Genomic DNA, 21,896 nt, shown 5'->3' with positions numbered 1-21,896 from the left:
TCTGGTCTAATGTATTTCTGCGGCTAATATGAAAGGGTTCCTGAATGAGAATCATATTGCAGCATATCTGTCCTATTTGGAAGCATGTTTGCTTCTGTACTTTTTCTACTGAGTCGCTGTGTTGGTTTACAATGCAAATATGGAATTCATTAGACCCGTGAGGCCAGAAATGCATAACCTTTTTAAATCCTATCATTGCAGCAACAACAAAAAATTGGGAAAAAACTGAAAAAATATTTTACTTTTTTGTGCTGAAAAGACCAGTCAAATTGGTATTTTCCTCCACAATTTTATGCTGCCTGAGTTTGTGCTGAACTCTTTCTACCAGATGTTTCCTTACACCTTGATTTTTTATTTGTATTTACTATGATACAAATGACAAAGACAGAAATACCCCTTAACATAAATACCAGTATCATGACTAGACAAACAAGTTGTGGAAGAAACAGTAGCAATTATTAGCTCTGCAATACATTGCAATACATTTCTAGAGAATTAAAAAATGAAAGTCTTTAATTTTCTAAATAAGTCCAACATAGAAATTAATTACCTTATGTTATTTTTTTTTTCCTTTTTATCATTATAGGTGGGAGAATTTTTAAATTGGGTTTGCAACAAATATAAAGGGACAAAGAACATTTCTGGAAAATAAAGCATATCATATATTATAAGATTGCTCAAGCTCTTTTTAAATGAGGTTGCTCAAAATGTAAATCTAACTCCATATAGTTATTAATATAATTACTTGCCTATTTGGCTAAGTATGTCTCATGAGGTGTCAACTGTGTGTGAGTAGAGTTGTAGCAAGGGGAATATTGGTCTTTAGTTTGGGAAAGAAAAATAGACCAATGGTAAATGCAGGAATAAGCAGCGTACCTTGACTTTTACCTGCAGGTGACCATAAACCTTAATGGCCATGTGACTGGTTCATTCATCCTCTTAATACATCATTTATCTGCATTTGCTTTGCTAAAATTGCAGACATTATACGTGGGAGATCATTCCCACCACAGATTAATTGGTCCTCTCTCCAGCAGCTACAGATAACTTTTTTGGTAAGAATGAATGTATGTGAGCAGCCCTAATAATTATTTAGTGCAGTCATTTCAGGCACATCTGTTGCTAACAGTAGCACAAAATCCAGCACATAGTCATAGTCTACACAATGGAAGTTATATGTTATATTTGTAAACTAGCCCTCTGCCCTCTGCCCTTAAAACTAATTGGGGCTGTCTAGAGATATGCCAAGGCGATTCAATTTTGCACTATTTAAAAAATATATATATTTTTAATAATAATGCAAAGAGAGCTCTGGATCAAATAAACACTCATGTGAATTAATTTAAATGCTATAGTTTTCTTGAAATATTAAAGGGACATGAAACTTTCATTTTTTTTCTTTCGTGATTCAGATAGAGAATCCAATGTTAAAATAGTTTCCAATTTATTTCTGTTATTAAATCTGCGTCGTTCTCGTGTTATTTTTAGAAGAGAAATCTAGATAGGTTGTGTGCACATGCCTGAAGCACTACGTGACAGGAATTAGTGCTGCCTTGTAGTGCTCTTCCTAATGTATAACATTGTTGCAAATCTGCTGCCATATAGGGCTGCAGACACGTACACACGAATGAACTTACCTTCCTGCTTTTCAACAAAGGATAGCAAAAAACAAAGACAATGTGATACTTTAAGTAAATGTGAAAGTTGTTTAAAATTGTATGCTCTTTCTGAACCATGAGAGACACATTTTGAGTTGTATGTCCCTTTAAGACAAAAAGACAGAAGAGAAACTAAATGAAACCCCAGTGTAACTTGTAATGCTGTTTTAAGCGTATTTTTCTTTGCGACTCATATTAAAAACTTGTGTAATAGTCTAAAATACAAATTTTCCAATCATCACTTTTAGTAATGGGGAAATTGTGTTTCCTTTAATAGCAACATGTTATTTCTGAATCTGCAGTGATCTGATTTTCTAAATGTGTTTGATTGACTTTTAACAAGATATCTCTATTACTGTAAGCTGTTTATTGTAGATATATATTACTGTAGAGCACCATATGTTAGTAGTGATAACAATTAAACGGCAAGCCATCTAATTAACTTGCAATAGGCTTGCTACTAAAATATTAATTAAATGCCCGTTAGCTTTTTACATATCGATTGTGCTAAAGATTAGCCCTGGCAGCAATTTGCTTTGAACTAGTCAAAGTTATTCTGTGATGAATACTGTGTGGTCAGGTATAAAACATGGTTTTCTTTGGCATCTTGGGATTTGAGCATCATTGATTACAGCTCTAGGAAAATGCTGTCTTGTATGAAATGTATGATGTGTTCCATATCAGAACTTGAATTTGACTTTACTTTGATTTTGTATGTATCAAGGTGCTCTGTTCCATTTTATATTGCTTACATAAATCTTTTTTTTTTTTTTATAAAACAGTATGTGTTCCTCTGAGAAACAAGCTAAACTAGCTAAAACATAAATGGGTTGCTTGATATATATTTTGATAATTTGAACAAAGTGCTCTCTTATTATCAATATTCCCTTTTATCTTCCTGGGTTTCTACTAGGGGGTCAGAGGAAAAAAGACACACTATTACATTGATGCGTGGAAGTGTTCTAATTTCACAAAGTCAAAAGTAGACAATGGTGCACTCTCAAAGCGCTTTATTCATTAAAGGTTTATTTTAAATGACAAGAGAAAGCTATTGATGTCATCTTAAAAAAGCAAAACAAAAAAACAGCACACATAATAACTGGACATTTTTATTTGCATTATACTTAAAGTATGAAATCTGCTTATGTTATATAATAGATAACTGAATAGTTATGGTTTATAAACATCAATATATAGGGAGCAAAACCTATGCATTACTGTGTATACACATGCATGGCCACTTATTAACACAATTCAATAAGAAGAATTGAAGCACACTTAATGAAATCATTCACTGGAACACTTTAATTGTAATCTATGTATGTTACATGAGTATATTAAAAGTGCCATCACCACAACAATCAATACATTTCTTGCATGAGCACATGCGTTTCTTTAGAGAATTTTTTTCCTTTTACTCTTTATCTGACAACTTGTCAACCCTTAGGCTGCCAAATAAAGGTGCAATGGATTTGCAAATTAAGGTTTAGAATAACAAATGTAGCCTTAAACAATATTTATGCTACTACGTTAAATGTCGTCAACATATTTATGAATCTATCTACTTCCATTTGTTTCCAGTCACTTGAGGATATATTCATTCACTGAACCTTTTTAACTTACACATGATAAATTTGTTGATACACTGTTCAAAAATTTCTATTAGTCAAAAAGATGAATAATAAATTTGACCAATGGAAAATACATAACTATGTTTGAATACATAACGTCAATGATTCTATAAAACAAAGTAACCCAGCGCAACAATGTTCCTGAAAAGTATGCACATTTTTTTTTCTTTCATATGTTTCTTTTTTGTCACACTTTTATTTGAAACCTTTAGATATATTTTTAAGTACAATCAAAGCAAATTTATCAAGCTGATTATTATCATTCTATATTCCAGATGCTTTGGAGAAGATATCTGCATAACAATCCCAGATATTGAGGCTTATGTCATGGTCCTGCAGGCCAATGAACCCAAGATAACAGTCAGTGGAATGGATCATTTTGCACGACCAGAATCAGAGTTTGAGAATGTTAATGGTGTCATTTTGCTACCAGATATTCGAATCATCAGCACTGTCACTAAAATGGAAAAACGTCTTGAAAAGAATACAGGCAAAAGTAAGTTATTTTCTGTTATGTGTGGAAAATTTGTGGCCCGTGTTAATTTTACTTGAACTCATATTACCACAAAATATAAAACTTCAATGAACTTAGAGAAATATACTACTTATAGATTATTATACATATAGACAGCCAGAAAAGCATGCTGCCATGCAGAAATAATCAAAAGATACATTAAGACAGAAATATATTACTCACTTTAGTTATCAGCATTCAATGGACCCTTCTTTACTATCCACACTCCATCACATTAACAGAAAAAAGTCATTGGTTTTACTGAAGCCTATTAAACTTTATACATGGATAAAGAGTAACTGTTATATCTGATATTAAAATTCATGATTTTTCATATACTTTATTAGCAAACAGCAAAGTTACAGTCAAAGCAAGGAATCATAAAATCATTACAGTGCAACTACACAGTAAGTTATATAGCTGATTTTATCATTATATAGATGAAATTAAGTCATGAGCCAAATATGTTTGTAGTGCGGACACATAAATTATCTACCTTTTTGGTCTTTAATTATTTGGCCTCTGTTCCAATCTATTAGAATCCTCACACTCCTCGCAATATAACCAGAAAATAGGATTAAATATACTAAAAATTATAATCAGCAGTTTTTTCCCCATGATAAGTTTTCTTGGTATTGTTTGTTGTAGAGCATACTTAGGTAGACTCAGGGGGCGGCAATGCTCTACTGAGAGCTAGATGAACACATTAATTGAACCAATAAAAAGAGATATATATGTGCTGCCACCAATCACCATCTAGCTTCAAAAAGTGCAATGCTAATCATGAGCCTACCCAAGTATATTCTTCGACAAATGATACCAAGAGAATTAAGCAAATTTGGTAATATAAATAAATTTAAGAGTTATTTAAAATAGCTGAATCATAAAAGTTCAATTTTTACTTTAGTGCCTCTTTAATTGCAGCAATAAATTACTATTAAATTATTATATTTTGGTTGTTTACCATTTCATAGCTTAAACATTTGAGTTTGTATTAAACCAGAAAATAATTATCTTTATTATTATAGTTCAAACATAACTTTCAAAGTTGCTAAAAAAAAAAAAGATTTTTGATGGACTAGACTATCAGTCTAAAATTCTTTTAAATCAAAGTGCTTGAGAAATCTATGGAAAACTACATGAATTGAGTGGCTTTAAAGCATAATTAACCTTGTAAAATAAGTCACGTGCCTTTTATAATGGATTGGAATAAGCTATATCATGTTTGAACTACAATATTAATATAAGATACAAGATACAAAATAATATTTTAAAACAAAATCTATATTTTGAGTTTGTCATTTTCTTTCCAGCTACTAACCCTGTTGTAATGGAAGAAACTCTCCATCGATTGGATTTCTGTGATATATTGGTCAATGGAGATGAGCTAGACATTCAAAGAGAGTGCTTGGAGCTTGATCATTTGGTTTTACAAGGAAAACATCTTGATGCTACAAATTCTACTAAAGGATATTCAATTTATGGTACGCATCAAAGTCTTACGGCAAAATTCTATTGCCATTCTATTGAAATGAAACAAGTGGTATTTTATGTACCATTTCTTAAAGGGTCATTAAATAAAATAGAATTGTATAATCACTGCAAACTCTTGCATATGTTCTGTAGGAGCTGGTGACTCAAAGTATACATATAAAAAGATTATACACAATTTGATCATGGGAGCAATTTGGAAAGTTTTTTTAAAATGTAATGCTCTATCTGAATCATGAATGTTTAGTTTTGAATTTGAATACTGAAATAATGCATGCATACAATGCTTAATTAAAAATATGTGAATATTACAAACTTAATTAATTTAAAAATATTTGTGCACAACTCCAAATTTATTTTATATGTTGCTTCTATGAATAATTAGTTGTTTGATTTATATCTCACTATTTGAAATAATTGTAACTGTTACTTAAAGGGACAGTCAACACCAGAATTTTTGTTGTTTAAAAAGAAAGATAATCCCTTTATTACTCATTCCCCAGTTTTGCATAACCAACACTGTGATAGAAATACACTTTTTACCTCTGTGATTACCTTGTATCTAAGCCTCTGCAAACTGCCCCCTTATTTCAGTTCTTTTGACAGACATCCATTTTAGCCAATCAGTGCTCACTCCTGGGTAACTTTACGTGCATGAGCTCAATGTTATCTATATGAAACTCATGAACTAATGCCCTCTAGTGGTCAAAATGCATTCAGATTAGAGGCAGTCTTCAAGGTCTAAGAAATTAGCATATAAACCTCCTAGTTTTAGCTTTCAACTAAGAATACCAAGAGAACAAAGCAAAATTGGTGACACAAGTAAATTAGAAAGTTGTTTAAAATTACATTCTCTATTTAAATCATGAGAGGTTTTTTTGGACTCTACTGTCCCTTTAATTTTTCTGTCAGCTGCTCATTAGGCAGTCATAATGGCCAGCATAGTAGGGACCTTTTTGACCACAATTAATAAGGTGTCTACCTCTCTAAGTTATTTATTAATTGACCAATGATCTCCAATTCTACATTTAAAATTTACACCTACCTCTGAACATTGCAATTTAATCCATAGCCCAGGCTCTTATAGCATTCTCAGCCTCAATAGGAACCCTAACCCTGCTAGCAACTCCAGGCTACCACATGCTTTCCTCACCACATCTCCTCAGTACCTAAGATACTCCCCAGAACATGACCATATAGACACAACCATGACCTACCTCTCATCATTTATAGAGTCCCCCACCATCTAAGGGTCCCAACTCGTAATGGTTCCTACCTTACTCCTTGATAAAACAATGGATCTTCGATATTTTCTTGCCCAAGATTTTACTTTTATATATCACTTCCTAAATTGTTTGAACAAAAATAATCAGATATTTTTTTTTTTTACTAAAAAGCTGTTTTCTTCTTTACTTTATGTTTTTTTCCATAAAAAATGTACACATTTTAAATTAGTTAACATTTACAAATTGAATGCAGAAATTAAACTTATATAAAGACATTATTCTCTATTAAACTAGGTGTGGGTACAATGAAAAACTATGAAGATGTCCTTCGACAAGTACGATACCGTCACTGGGATTCAGCCTCTACCTTTGGTAGAAAATTTAAAGTAAAATGTTCTGAATTAAATGGTCGTTACACAAGCAATGAATTTAATCTTGAGGTATGACTTGGCATATTGATTTCATTTTCTTTCATGCTATTTAGTATTTTAATTTATTAATTAATTTAAGTGTTTTTTAATTGAACCATATTTTGGGCTTAGAATAAAATATGCTGAGGAATATATGATGGAGGATAAATTAGTTGATAAAAAGTAACTAGAAATTGTTAATAGTTGGAAAATATAGTCATCATACTATTTGATCAGAAAATATATATTTACCGCACCATATATATATGTTAGATATGGTGATATATTTTTGTATTGCCAAATAAAATTTGACACTGACAAATAATGTGGAAAATAATTGAAGCCATATAGTATTTTAACAAGTTAGTTCTCTTGAGTAAACTGAGGCAGATAGAAACTCCCCATAAAAAAAACCCTTAGAAAGATTTATTTGTCTTTCTGACAAATAAATTGATTCTGATACAACTGTAATTTTGCAAACTGCTAGTGAACCATGTAAGTTTCCCCAAAGATGAACTACTCATGCTTTGTTAGAAAAATAATTTTAGTATTGACTAGACATGTGCACAGCAGAAAAATCTGTTTTGGTTCGATTCAGACCGATTCAGATACATTTAAATGTATTTGTTTCGGATCTCACTAAATTTATTTTTTATACTGCATTTTGATTAGTCCATGGCCATTCAAATGTAACAAATAAATCCAAACTAATTTGGATTTATTTGTTACAAATGCATTCGGATTAGTTTAGTTTGGTTGCCAGGGTAATTTGGAAATTCAAATCAATTTGAATCTCCGAATTTGGCGAATTTGGTCGAATTTCGATTTGGAATTAAATGAAACGCACATGTCTAGTATTGACACACATGCACCCATTCATGCAAAGCTTCCAATTAATAATAAATAATTGTTACCATAAGATCATTAGCATGATTTACGCATTTCAACATTTTATATTAATTTTTAAATAAAGCTAAATTATATGAAATTATTAATAGAAAATATATTAAATTATTGTTATTTGTTAAGTGGAAACCCATTAGCCTGTCGTCATTAGTATTCAATCAATAAGGCATCATATTTTACTTTATTTTGCCTATCCCAAGGTCTATGAAAATCCCCATTAAATAAATGTGAATCGTCAGTATTTATAGGTTTTCATGATATCGTGTGTACACAATTAAATTGTACACACTATATCATAGCAACTGTTTAAATAGCAACTGTTTTAATTAATTGGAAGGACATAGAAAACAAAGCCAACAATCACAGTATATTCTGTTTGTTTGCAAAGGGGGGTAGGCCAATATAAAAATATTTTTGCTTTACTTTTTAAAACCAACTTTATGGTAATAAACAAAAATGTGTACATCATGTAGTAAATGCTAATACATTACTGTATATTACCTTTTTATTTTCTAGGTCAATATATTGCACAATTCAAACTTCATGGAACATGTAAATCACATAGTGGTGCAGCCACAGTTTATCCCATCTGTACAACATGTAAGTCCTGAAATGACAGGACATGAAACAAGAGGTATGTAAGGCAAACATTTGCTCATTTATAGATATTTTCTTGGTCTGTCAAATACACGTTGCAGTGGTCAGTTGTTAATAGTAATAATGTCTAAAGTACTGCATCTACCTTGTCTTAAAATGGGTCATGTGGTATAACTCTGTTTAAGAGTCTGATGATCAAAAACACACATGAAGAGAAATCACAAACATTTATTGGGGACTTGTTGCAACTATATTGCAATGTATGCATCTCTTTCACATCCACAACCCTGCGTAGCTATATAAACAGCTCTCAAACTACAATTTGATTTTTTTAAATTGTTCAAGGGACATCAAAGCACTGACAAGATGTTTAAGATAGTCTTGTCAGAGAGGAGAGCTTTAGATCATCAGGCCCTAAGTCTTGTAAATGCTTTCTATACTTCCTTATTCTAACTTAATGATTATTGTGACTATCATCTCTTCTCAATTTTATTGTTCCTGTTTTGCTTACATTTTTAACCTCCAATCTCTCATCATCATTTCCTATTCTCTCAAGATCCTAACTCTCACTTGAACCTTGTTTCTCTCCCAAATACACTGCCTCCTTGTTGCACTATAATTAGGGTCCTTTAGTTTATTATTTGGGGTCCTTCCAAGCCCTGTGTGAGAAGACTCCTATGTCTTCTCACACACAAGACAACTAAGATATCAATATACTCTCTTTTCGTAGCCTGCCATGACCACTGTAGCTCTATCCTCTCTGTTCTCCTATGAAATCAAAATGTCACCATATTTTAACTCTGCAATTCATGAATGCCTCTCCCAGACTGTCCTTCCTCACACAGTGTTCATCTGCACCACCTCTTGCCCAGTTGATCCTCCAGTTTTATATAGCCTCAAGAATAAGATTCACATCAAATCAGGTTAAAAATCCTTACCCTAATATACAAGCCTAGCAATAACATTGCTTTCTCCTATATCATTTCCCTTGTCTCCAGATATTCTTCTACCTACTCCTTTTGCTCTGCAAAGTCCTGATTCTTTCCTCCTTTCTTACTGCATCTTCATATTCCTGCCTAGAAAACTCCTTATTATCTGCTGACCTGCTTCAGATTATGATTCTGCTTATATCTGAATACATGTGTATGACTGCTAATTTGACCTGCCATCTGTAATTACTTTACCCTTACTGCTTAATACCTATGTAAGAACCTTCTTTTGCTTTCTTACCTACCTTTTGCCTGAATTCCCATGTACTGGATTTGCCTGATTATTAATGCTTTCCAATTTAACTCCTCACTGCTTGAAGTCCTCTGTATGATACTGCTGTTCTTTCAAACTCTGTAGTATGGGAACTGCTATATATTATTCTTGGATTCCTGTGTGTCATACTGTCAATCCCAGATAAGTTTGTAAGAGTTTGCTCCAGTCTTGCAGTATCTCTTGCCCCAACTACCTTTCTTAGCATATACTGATCAGTGCGTCTTGATCCTGCTATCCTTATTGCTTGTCACTGGTTTGATTTATATATCTAATTGCTGCTTCTTCTGCTACAATAAACTTTGATCTCCTAGTTTCAAGTTCCCAGCTAAAATGAATTCCATTGCATGCTGCATTCACCACTACAGATTTTCTTCACTTATATTTGTGTCTGACCTGTTTCAGTACATAACCAATTGGTCCAATACCAAGATTATACATGTGTATCTCCTGCTCACAAGGACCCTGTTTAAGATTTAGGAAACCTAAATGTACAGAGGTGATATCTTTGTTATTATCTTAAATGATGTCCACCTAAGCTATTACTTTTAAGGTCACTTATAACTAAGAAATACAAAACCATCTTGAAAACAATGAGAAAACAGTAAAGTTAGGGAGTAAATTAGTATATCTGCTTTCTTCCGTATGATTAAAAGAGTCCATAGAAATTCCAAAACATGTGGGATATACTTCCCACCAATAGGAGGAGGCTGAAAGCCCACACAAGAACTTTAATCCTTTCCTTCCTCCCCTTTCTTCTTAGTTTGTTCTCGGCCTCCCGGATGAAAAGGCTGAAGATAGAGGTGGTCCAGTTATTTGATTTTAAAAAAATGATTTAATTGGAGCTCAAACTGATGTGAGACCCTTAACCCCTGAGGAAGATTCATTCTGTAAGAAGAAGATTTTAGCTCACTGAATGAGACAGGGTCATAGGAATACCTTGTTATGTGTGCAGCATCTCCCTATTTGGGATTTTAGTCATAACTATCCTCATGTATCGCAGGGACATGTCCCTTAGCCTCCCCTTGTGGGAATACAGGTATTTCCTCTCAGATCCTCTGCTGTACATGTACAAGCAATGGATGGGCTATCTACCTGATACAGCAACAAACATCATTCTGGTAAGCACAATGGAAGGGTTCTTTAGTCAGGTAAGTGGCTACAGCACTCATACAGCTCATAAGCTAACAGTAGGTACTTGTTTTAGTCAAGTACAACATAGCTTGAGCTCTAGCCTCCATAACTGCAGACACACTTTGTTAGTTAATTCCTCACAATAAAGGATCTAATCCTTTATTAGGGGATACGCTAAGAGGGCTGGGACCCTTATCAACCCTTCAGCAGCATTTTATTCACTTTTTTTTACTCAGTTTTAAAACTTGGTGTATGGCCCTTTAAGAGACCTCTGACTTTTCACAGCAGTCAGCAGAACCCTCAGAAACAAAGCAGTTGGGGTGTCAACAAAGAGGGGAGCTTATGTGAGGGGTTATTTTTTGTTTTAAAACTGTTTTACTGTTTTTTTACTTCTTTCGGGCCAGATTACGAGTGGAGTTTAAAATATTGCTTACTTGAACCAGATATTTGAACTTCACTCAGTAATACCAGTGCAGACAAATGTGCTCTGGTATTACAAGATGAGCACAATGAAAACGCAACCTTGCGTTCTCATTGTATGGAAGCTTTGCGTTCGCAAGAGCATGCTTCAATAGGCTCCAATGGGAGAAACGTTCTCATGCCATCATATACGGCTGAGAACCTCACACAGCGATGGGCAGCAATGTAGAAATATATATGCATATGAATATATACATATATATTTATGTGTTTATATGTGTATATACACATATTAACACAAAAATATGTATGCATATTATCATATACATATATTTTTACAGGGAACACACTGTCCCCATAGACCGCTATGTAAAGGCACTTTTCAGTGCTGTTTTTTTTCTAACACCCTACAACCGCCAACTTTAACCCCTAAAAACTGCTTCGTGCAGGTTTTTTTTTTACTTTTGGGAAATGGATTTTGGCAAACTCCTTCCAGCCTAAGGGTCTAGCAAATTAGGAACTGCCTTATTCTGTTCCTCCCTTTCCTTAACATGGACTCTCAGCTTGGGTATTAAATCCCACATGTTATGGAATTCCTATGGACTTTTATCACCATACGAAAGAAAACAAAATGTATTCTTACCTGATAAATTCTCTTCTTTCAGGAGGATGAAAGTCCATAGGCCCCACCCATTTAAATTTGTGGGCGACAGTTCTAATTTGCACCTCTGTAGTCTCAGCTTTTGTCTTTCCTACGTATCTGTTTCCTTTTCTCTGGTCGGCTATATGATACACTGAGAAGAGAGGGGAGGTGGGAAGTGATTAAAGCTCTGTTTGGGCTTTCGGCCTCCTCCTAGTAGTGGGAAGCATATCCCACATGTTATGGAATTCCTATGGACTCTTATCTTCCCCAAAGAAAGTTATTTATCAAGTAAGCCTTAATTTTGTTTTTGCAATATTGTAATTAACATGTCTATTTTTTAGATATATTAAAGAGACATTAAACTAAAAAATGTATGCCATGCATGTGAAAGAGAACTATTATACAAATATTTTTGGAAGTGGTTAAGCTGTAACTGTTTAAACTGACTTTAAAAATAAGACTAACCTCCATTGACAGATTACCCACTAGATTATAAAGAAGACCAGCAGATATAATATAAAATAAATATAAAATGTGTATGTATTCATATATTCTTTAATAAAAGAACATCCATTTTTAAAAAAAATTGTAATACATTTCCTTTTAGATGCAAAAAAGAAAGGAATTTATTTAATGTCCCTTAAATATTAAAAGCCAGTTTACGACTGGAGCACAAATTAACACTTCTGTTTGAGCGTTAATTGTGCTAGAAGTGAGCTTTTGCGCTTGTTGGGTTGCGCTCATATTAGAAGTTGAAAGTAAAAATTTTTTGATCTCGCGCTAGCACCCAACAAGCACAAAAAGCCGAAGTTAGACTATCGCATGCACATTTACATATTCCTCCATAGAAGTCAATAGACAAAAAAAAAATGTGGGGGAAAAAGTAACACCCCACTCTCGCACAAACCTGATTGCATATTCTCATTTGCGCCAACCCAACATGAAAATATTAATCTTTCACATTCCAATGTTCTTCAAATAACAGAATATGTTCTATTTATTCATAAATACATATTTCTACATATATCTGATGTTTTTTGGTACAATATATATATATATATATATATATATATACACATACACAAAATCAGGAGAAAGAAATGCACATCCAGACTGGACTGGGTACATATCCTATGACTCATAAACAGGCTCAGCTTTGGTTGCTAACGCACTCACATAAAGCTCCACTATTTATTGAGTCACAGGCAGTTAACCCCGGGCCTGCCAGGGTGCAAGTCCTTAGGGAGAATTACAAAACAGACAATACAACACACATAAAGTCCAGTACTCACTCACAAGCTCTCAGCTAGGATTAAAAGCAAAACTGGAAGAGTTAATTACCACATTTGGCCAAATGGGACAAGCCTAGGTACCACGTCAAGGTCTCTTCCACATACCCGAGTCCCTAATACAGCCACACAACTGCAGCCATGCACACAAATGCAAGCTAATAATCAAACAAACTGGGAACAGATCAGGGTTCACAGACTTATGTAATCACCCTGGGCATAAGCAAAATCAGGAGAAAGAAATGCACATCCAGACTGGACCGGGTACACATCCTATGACTCATAAACAGGCTCAGCTTTGGTTGCTAACACACTCACATAAAGCTCCTCTATTTAACCCCAGGTCTATTTAGAAATACGAAGAATATATTCTGCTATGTGCAGAACATTGGAATGTAAAACATTTACAATAAATATATAGTCAAAACCTTTATTAAAAATAAATATTGCATAAATATGCTTTAACATGTTTTCATCTACTGAACTGCAAAGGGCTCCACTGCACTTGTATATATGTCTATATATGTGTACATATATGTTTATGTATTTATATGTGTATACAGTATATTTCTGTAAATACATTATAGACATATAAATACACATTTTGTATATGTATATATATATATATATATATATATATATATATATCCATCTTTACATGCCCTTTTTTCTAACACCTGAGACCCTTATGTCTTTGAGCCTTTATAACTTTTGTGTGCAATTTGTTTTAAATAATTTTTATTAGATGGTGTTATTATAAGTGTAACTATACTTAATAATGTATTGTTTATGTGTTTTTTGCAATGTTTATGTTTCACAAAACAGTTAACCAGAGCTCTGAAGTTGCGGTAATCATTCTAGCACAAAACATTTACTTTTAACTTGTAATACAAACAGTAAACCTGCTGAGCGCAATCCCTGTGATAAACCCCTAATCGATAGGGCGCACTCGTTATCTGGCCCTAAATCTACCTATACTAAATACCAATTCTTGTTTATGTGGTTTGTGTTTTTCAGTTTCTCCGGGGGCTACAGCAATTGTTTTAGTGGCTTGTGTTAGTATATTGGTTATCATCATTGTGCTTGGGATCTTCAGACTGAGGACAGTTCACCAACAAGACTTTCCTGAGAAGGATGCAGCAAAACAACATGAAATGGACTGGGATGCCTCAGCTCTAACAATCACTGTCAATCCAATGGAGGTAGGTATACTTAGAAATATTCCATTAATACAGCGTGTAAGCAGTTTTTATTACTGACTGAGCAGAAGCTTTTTTGGCTTGATGCTTACATTTATATGGAATATATACCATCATGAGCTGTTCAGGTTTATTTTTAATCTATCATCATAATTTGAAATAGAATCAAAAGTCTTATTTATTTTCCTGTTCCTCTGTCAGTGTACTTTATATTGTATCTATAATTCTGTAATCTTCCTGCAGCTGTTACATGCCCTCTATATTTTATTCTTCTGATTGCTATGGAATCTCTGTCCAAAAAAGTAAATGACAATATCCACTTCAATTCTACCATTTCTAAAATCATCATTTTGAGAAATATATATTTTTACTAGACATTTAATGTCAAAGAAAACTGAATAATCTTGTAAAGATGGTGTTATTACTTCTGTTTATTTCCATATAATGTATAGAATGAGAAAAGCGTTTTACCTAATATGCACAATGCACAATACACAATTTGCATTTCATATTAGCCAGTACACAAAAAACTAATACATTAATGATTGTTTTAAATTAAATTTTTAACTAGAGTGCATAACATGTAAATATGTTTTCACATAGCATATATTTTTCATTGTAACTAAATTTTGTAATAATAATAATAATAATAATAATAATAATAATAATCATAATAATAATAATTTAATATTTTATAAAAACAAATCTCAAAAAGACCAAATTAATAAATTATATAAAAAAAAACATTGTTTTTCTGCTTTAGTTTATAATATTACCTCCTTGAAAAGAAGAACTGATAACCGTGTTAACTATTGAAAGATAATTTAGCTTTAAAGCTATTAAATATGACTGCAATATAAATGCATTTTATTCCTTGTATAATCAGTTTGGAAGACTGGTACAACTTATACTGTATTATCATCTTTCTATGAATATAAGCATGTTTTTTTATCTAGGGGAAACCTTATTTAATTGTGTTTGTTGTAATTATTATATATAGCTACTTTTTTAATGTGTGAGTATAAAAATACATAATTATTTTTTTTTTCAAAGTACATATATAGTTAACCTCTCTCACTCCCTTTCTTTTTTTTCCTTTCTTTCTCACTTTCTTCTTTCGCTTCCTTTCATCTCATGTTTTGTAAGCTCTATCCAGCTATAACAACAATTAAAAACAAAGAAAAAAAAACTCAGTTTTAGATTAAAGGGACAGGAAACCTATTTTTTTTCTTTAATGGTTTAGAAAGAGTATACAATTTTCTAATTTACTTCTTTTATCTCATTTGCTTCATTCTCTTGATATTCTTTGCTGAAAAGCATATCTAGATATGCTCAGTAGCTGCTGATTGGTGGCTGCACATAGATGCCTCATGTGCTTGGCTCACCTATGTGCATTGCTATTTCTTTAACAAAGGATATCTGAAATATGAAGCAAATTAAATAACAGAAGTAAATTGAAAAGTTGTTTGAAATTGCATTCTCTACCTGAATCATGATATACAAATTTTGGTTTTAGTGTCCCTTTAAATAAAGACTTATCATGCTGCCCCTATATTATGAATGGCTTCTGCAAGGTCTATGAGCTGCTAGTTTGCAGAATCCAGTGAGTTTAGATCATCTAGAGCAGCAAATCAGCTGTATTTAAACAATCTACTCTAGCTATTTGAGTGAAAAAAGTAAGAATGGTATGATGAGGGTTAAAACTAGAAATAACAGAAGAACACCACATTTATTTAGATCAGTTTACAATATATTGAAAAACAAGTTATGGACGTTATAAAGGTGTCTGCCTTTTCATATTATAAATATATAATAATAATAGATTAGTACACCAGGGAAGTTTTTACATCAATACATACAGGATTATACTCCTAAAAGGGATATTGTGACTGCGCTATTGCATAGTTTGGTTTGAACAGCTGTGAAAGAACCATCCTGAAATTATTTCATTAAAAAAACTACACTGAGTATTTTTATCTTAACCAGGGAAACACTAATTAGTATTTGATTACCTGAAATTATATGTTTTTAACACATCTTAATTTCAATAAAGAAAAATAATCAAAACCTGTATGCTTTCTAATGATAAATGGAGTGAGTTCAGAATGCTTTAGTAATTGTCTGAACTGTCATATTTTCCCTTAAACCTTTAATCATAGTTTCTGCATACTAGATTACAAGTGGAGTGCTAATCTATAGCACGCCCGTTTACGAGTGCGCAATAAATAACCAGCCATTACCTAGCTTGCAGTAGTAAATAGCGCTCAATTTTTAAAATGTCCCCCAATTGACCCCAAAATTAAGTGTGTAGTGGCTTAAATAAAATAAAAAATATTAGCATCTTTTAAAAAAAACTGCACTAAGCATCGCACCTAACCTGTAATACCAATGCACATTTGCGTGCACTGGTATTACTAAGTAGAGCACAAATATCACCCTTACGAAAGCGATATTTTGCACTGCACTTGTCATCTAGCCCTCAGTATGAAAAGGCAGGGTATACATGTAGCTAGAAAAACAAAAAGGACAACCTCTTTTTATGCCTTAAAAGTCTGACATTTTGCTTAATTGTAATGAAGTAGATTATTTAGTTTTGGGTACTGCACACAGAAACAAATGTAGATAAATTGCACTTATTTTATTTATCAGAAACTTTTATTGTGAAAAGCTAAAGAGACATGAAACCCCGTTTTTTTAATTATTTAATTATTCAAACACATCATATAATTTTAATTGACTTTACTATTTACTTCTATATCAAATTTCAATCACTTTCTTGGTATACTTTGTTGAAAGAGTAGCAGTGCATTATTGGGAACTAACTGAACACATTGGGTGAGCCAATGATAAAAGGAATATATATATATATATATATGCAGCCACCAATCAGCAGCTAGCTTTCAGGAGTGAATTGCTGCTCATGAGCCTACCTAGGTATGCTTTTCAACAAAGGATACCAAGAAAAGGATGCAAATTAGATAGTATAAGTAAATTGGAAAGTTTTTTTTATTGCTTGCTCTATGTTAATCACAAAAGCTTAACCTTGACTTTACTGTTCATCTAAATGAGACAGTAGTTATTGCACACATTGACATAGAAGATGTGGTGGTTTAGGGGTTAAGTAGTGTAAGTCATTTTTAAGGGTAACATATTTTAATGTATTCATGTTGTGTAGAGAGCAACGTTTTATTTAGCTCAAACCCTTTAGGCAAGCTTTTAAGTCACGCAAATGGTTTGAGCATAAAATGAGATTGCATTTGCGCGATCAGGTTTACTTTCAACTTGTAATATGAGCGCAAGTTAACACGATCACAGTATTGCAATATTGCACTTTAGTTAACGTTACCTCTCCTTATTCTAGATCATAACAAGGAAAACAGGATTTAAAAATTATGGAAACCTAAGTTACAACATAACAATTACTTTAAAGAGACTGAGTGCTCAATGTACGAAGCAGCGAGAGCTTCTCTGGAGCCCTTGCGGGGCAGGTTCGCATATACGAGCCTGCTTTCCACAATGTAAGAAGCAGCGGTCATTAAACCGCTGTTTCTTACAGTCTCTGCCACCTCTAAGTCTCAGCCACCTTAAGGTCGCGCAAATGAAAGGGCAGGCAATACACACTCCGATGATTTCACTCTTATTTCTTCAATATTTAAACAACTAATTTAAATTTAAAATTGCTTCTGGATATAACTATTTATATAATATTTGCTTTGAATACATAATTATATCTAGCATTTATTTAGTGTTCAATATGCCTTTAAATAGATACTCATGTAAAAAATAAGTATCTGGTTGTTTGATTGTTTTCTTCCTGTTTATGTGTCTGTCTCTCTTTTTATCTATCTAATCTATTTAAGCAATTATCTGATAAAGGAGCACTAAATTCCAGATCAGATCCATAATAATTTTTGTTGAGTTTATTATTATTATTATTATTATTATTTTAGCATTGTAAAACAAATATGCGATTTACATTCCTTTTTTTTTTCTACATTCCATCATTAGTGGCATGGAGGAAACTCAACTACTAATGCAAATAGGAAAGGCTGCTAATAATAACAGTGCTGTAATTATGAGAGATTTAAACTACTCCGACATAAACTGGGCCAATGAACCTAGTAATACAGCTAAGGGAGATAGATTTTTAAATATTCTCAGGGATAGCTTCTTGTCCAATTAATAGAGGATCCAACTAGGAATAAAGCTATATTGTATTTAGTGCTATCAAACAATGCAGATATAATATCAAACATAGAAGTCAAAAACATTTGGGTAACAGTGATCAAACATGATTTAAGGAAATCGTTAAATAATATAAATTAGAACAAACAGTAATTCCAAAGACATCCACAGCACTCCAGATAATCTTTTTAGCACTTTATTGTGACAATAAAAAAGCAACGTTTCAGGGTCACAACCCCTTAGAGCATGACTAAGGGGTTGTGACCCCAAACGTTGCTTTTTTTATTGTCACAATAAAGTGCTAAAAAGATTATCTGGAGTGCTATGGATGTCTTTGGAATTACTGTATGTGTGAGAGACCCAGCAGTGTCTCCTGTCCTATCGTGCACCCCTCAGTAGTGCTGTATCTGCTTTCATTATTTATAAATTGGGACAAAGTATTCTTCAATAAAATTAGAGGATGAATGGATAACATTTAAAACTTTGTTAAATAAATATATATATCAACACATACCACATGTTTATACAATTAAAATAAATAAATTCAAACCAATGTGGCTAAATAAAAATGTGTTAATAGATATTAGGGAAAAATGTAGGACATTTAAATTGTTCTAAGAAAATAGTACAGACTCAACATACCAGAAATAAAAAGGAATGTAACAAAGCAAGCAAAAAAAATCAATCAAATTAGCCAAAATTGAAAATGAAAGATTAATTGCAAAGGATTATAAGTCAAACCCTAAAAGTTTTTTTAAGTACAAAAATGTAAAAAAATCTAAAAAGGACAATATAGGTACATTAAAATGTGTGAAGGGTAGCATAATTAACAGTGACAGGGAGAAGACTGGGGTACTGAATCAGTTCTTTTCTTCAGTATACAAAAGAGAGGAACCAATGGGAGATACTTTCAAACAAACTAGAACATACAAGCCCATCTATTAACTGTGTTATCTCTAGAGGAAATTAGGAAAAACTGGATAATATTAATGTAAAAAAAACTCCAGGCCCAAATGGAATACACCCATGGGTTTTACGGGAAATTTAGCACTGTTATAGACATACCTCAGGCATAGTACCCCCAAACTGGTGTAAAGCTGATGTGGTGCTATTTTTTAAAAAGGGAAGCAGGTCTGATCCAGGAAGCTATAGACCACTTAGTCCGGCATCAATAGTGGGGAAGATATTTGAAGGGATTATAAAGGATTATATTGATGAGTATATTCGTGTAAACAAGATTATGAGTTCAAATCAGCATGGTTTAATGAGAAAAGGTTCATGTCAAACTAATCTAATTAGATTCTATGAGGAAGGAAGTAAAAATATAGATAAAGGGGAATCAGTTGATGTGATATACTTGGATTTTGTAAAGGCATTTGATACAGTGCCACATGAGAGATTAATTTACAAAATGAAAGGACTGGGAATATCTGAAAATCTTAGCTCATGGATAAATAACTGGATAAAAGACAGGGAGCAACGAGTAGTAGTAAATGGCTCATACTTAGATAAACAAAGTTAATCAGTGGAGTCCCCCAGGGATCAGTACTGGGCACTGTTCTTCTTAAGATTTTTATTTATGACTTGGAGCAAGGATTAAATAGCAACATCTCTATTTTTTGCAGATGATACAAAGTTGTGTAAGGTAATTAGGTCAGGGCAGGACAAACTTGCTTTACAAGGGGATCTACAAAAAATAGAATGGGCAGGTAAATGGAAAATGAGATTTAATACTGGAAAATGCAAGGTTCTACATTTTGGAAGTAACAATAAGCAGGCAATCTATTATTTCAATGGGACTAGACTTAGCCAAACAGAGGAGGAAATAGATTTGGAAGTAGTAATAGAAAACAAGCTAAAGATGGATGCATAATGCAGGGCAGTGGCTTCTAAGGCTAAGATACTAGCATGTATTAAAAGAGGCATTGATGCAAGGAAGGTATAAATCCCTAGTAAGACCTCACCTTGATTATGGAGTGTAGTTCTTGGGACCGATCTCAGAAAAAGACATTGCTGAATTAGAAAAAGTTAAGAGAAGGGCCACAAAGCTAATAAGGGGAATTGAGAATTTAAGCTATGAGAAGAGGTTAGCCATACTTGGTCTGTTCTCTCTAGAAAAAAGGCGCTTGTGAGATTACATGATTACTTTATATAAATATATTCAAGGTCCATATACAGTGATAGCAGAAGCTTTGTTTATTCAAAGAAAATGGTTTGTGATTAGAGGTCACAATTTAAGGCTAAAGTAAAGGAGATTTAATCTCCTGCAACATAAATGTTTTTTTCACTGTAAGAGCAATCAAATTGTGAAACTCATTACCTGAGAAGGTAGTAAATGCCAATACCTTAGATACATTTAAAAATGGTTTAGATACATTTCTGAGTAGAAACATAATTCAGGGATCTTATTGCTTGTGTTAAATGGGTCTTCTTTTCTTAATGGGATTAATGTAAACTCAACTGGAGCTTTTTTGTAAGTGTATTAAGATTTGTATAGGTTGAATTTGATGGACTTTGTCTTTTTGCAACCTCATCTACTATGTTACTATGTAACTATATTATGACACTTGAGTTCATACTTTTAATGAGCACAACATGTACATTTTGTATATCTTTTTTTTTCCCTTTCTGTGATAGAAATATGAGACAGCAGCAACAGAAGAGGTTGAAAGTGAAGAAGATGAAGAGGATGAAGCTGAAGATGATGAGGAGGAAGAAGAGGAAGAAAGCACAAGTGGTGATTCTGATGAAAGTGAAGAAGAAGATGAAGAAAGTCAAGTAAGGGCAAAGCAACACAGCGCAACAAGAAGAGGGCATCTGGAATGGAATCACCTAACACTTACATACTAATACTATCTTCCTACTCTTCCTTTTGTAAACACAAATCTTATTTATTTTGGGGGCAAATTACTTAAAGACTCTGGATTTAGTGACAGGATTATTATTGAACCCTGTGACACTTTGGCCATTACTGGAATTACCATAGCCATGTGCAATGGGTGGTTGCTTGATGTATAACATCCACAGTTTATGAAATACTATGAAAAGTTTTTTTTTACTGCTTTATAATACAATTAGGTATGTGACATTAATATTGCACAATGATTTTTGTTGGTTTTAATCAAATGATCAGCAATTAAGAAAGTTAACGGCAGCACCTTATGATTGTGTTTGCCAGCTCTGTTTACCCATTTGCTCTAACTGAGCCTGCATTTAGAAATACTGTTTTTTTATGAAAAGGAAAAAATAAATAGACTGTTAAATGTGATCAGTCCCAATGTTACATTTTATTGTAAACTCTTAAAACAGAGTATATAAAAGAAGGAAATTTGT

General features: G+C 32.9%; 1 protein-coding gene across 1 annotated transcript in view; it reads left to right on the top strand.

The window, feature by feature from the left end:
• CLSTN2 (calsyntenin 2) overlaps nucleotides 1–21,458 on the top strand; it is an 869,931-nt gene extending 848,473 nt beyond the window's left edge. The window contains exons 12-17 of the mRNA XM_053711602.1: nucleotides 3,565–3,785; nucleotides 5,117–5,287; nucleotides 6,815–6,960; nucleotides 8,353–8,470; nucleotides 14,197–14,381; nucleotides 21,201–21,458. Coding sequence (XP_053567577.1) covers nucleotides 3,565–3,785; nucleotides 5,117–5,287; nucleotides 6,815–6,960; nucleotides 8,353–8,470; nucleotides 14,197–14,381; nucleotides 21,201–21,413 — 1,054 coding nt within the window. The 3' untranslated portion in view covers nucleotides 21,414–21,458. The remainder of the gene's footprint in view (nucleotides 1–3,564; nucleotides 3,786–5,116; nucleotides 5,288–6,814; nucleotides 6,961–8,352; nucleotides 8,471–14,196; nucleotides 14,382–21,200) is intronic.
• Nucleotides 21,459–21,896: the final 438 nt, after the last annotated feature.

Source organism: Bombina bombina, chromosome 4 (genome assembly GCF_027579735.1).
Source record: "Bombina bombina isolate aBomBom1 chromosome 4, aBomBom1.pri, whole genome shotgun sequence".
Lineage (NCBI taxonomy): Eukaryota > Metazoa > Chordata > Amphibia > Anura > Bombinatoridae > Bombina > Bombina bombina.
Note: the sequence above shows the minus strand (reverse complement) of the source record. Positions and strands in the feature narration are given on the sequence as shown.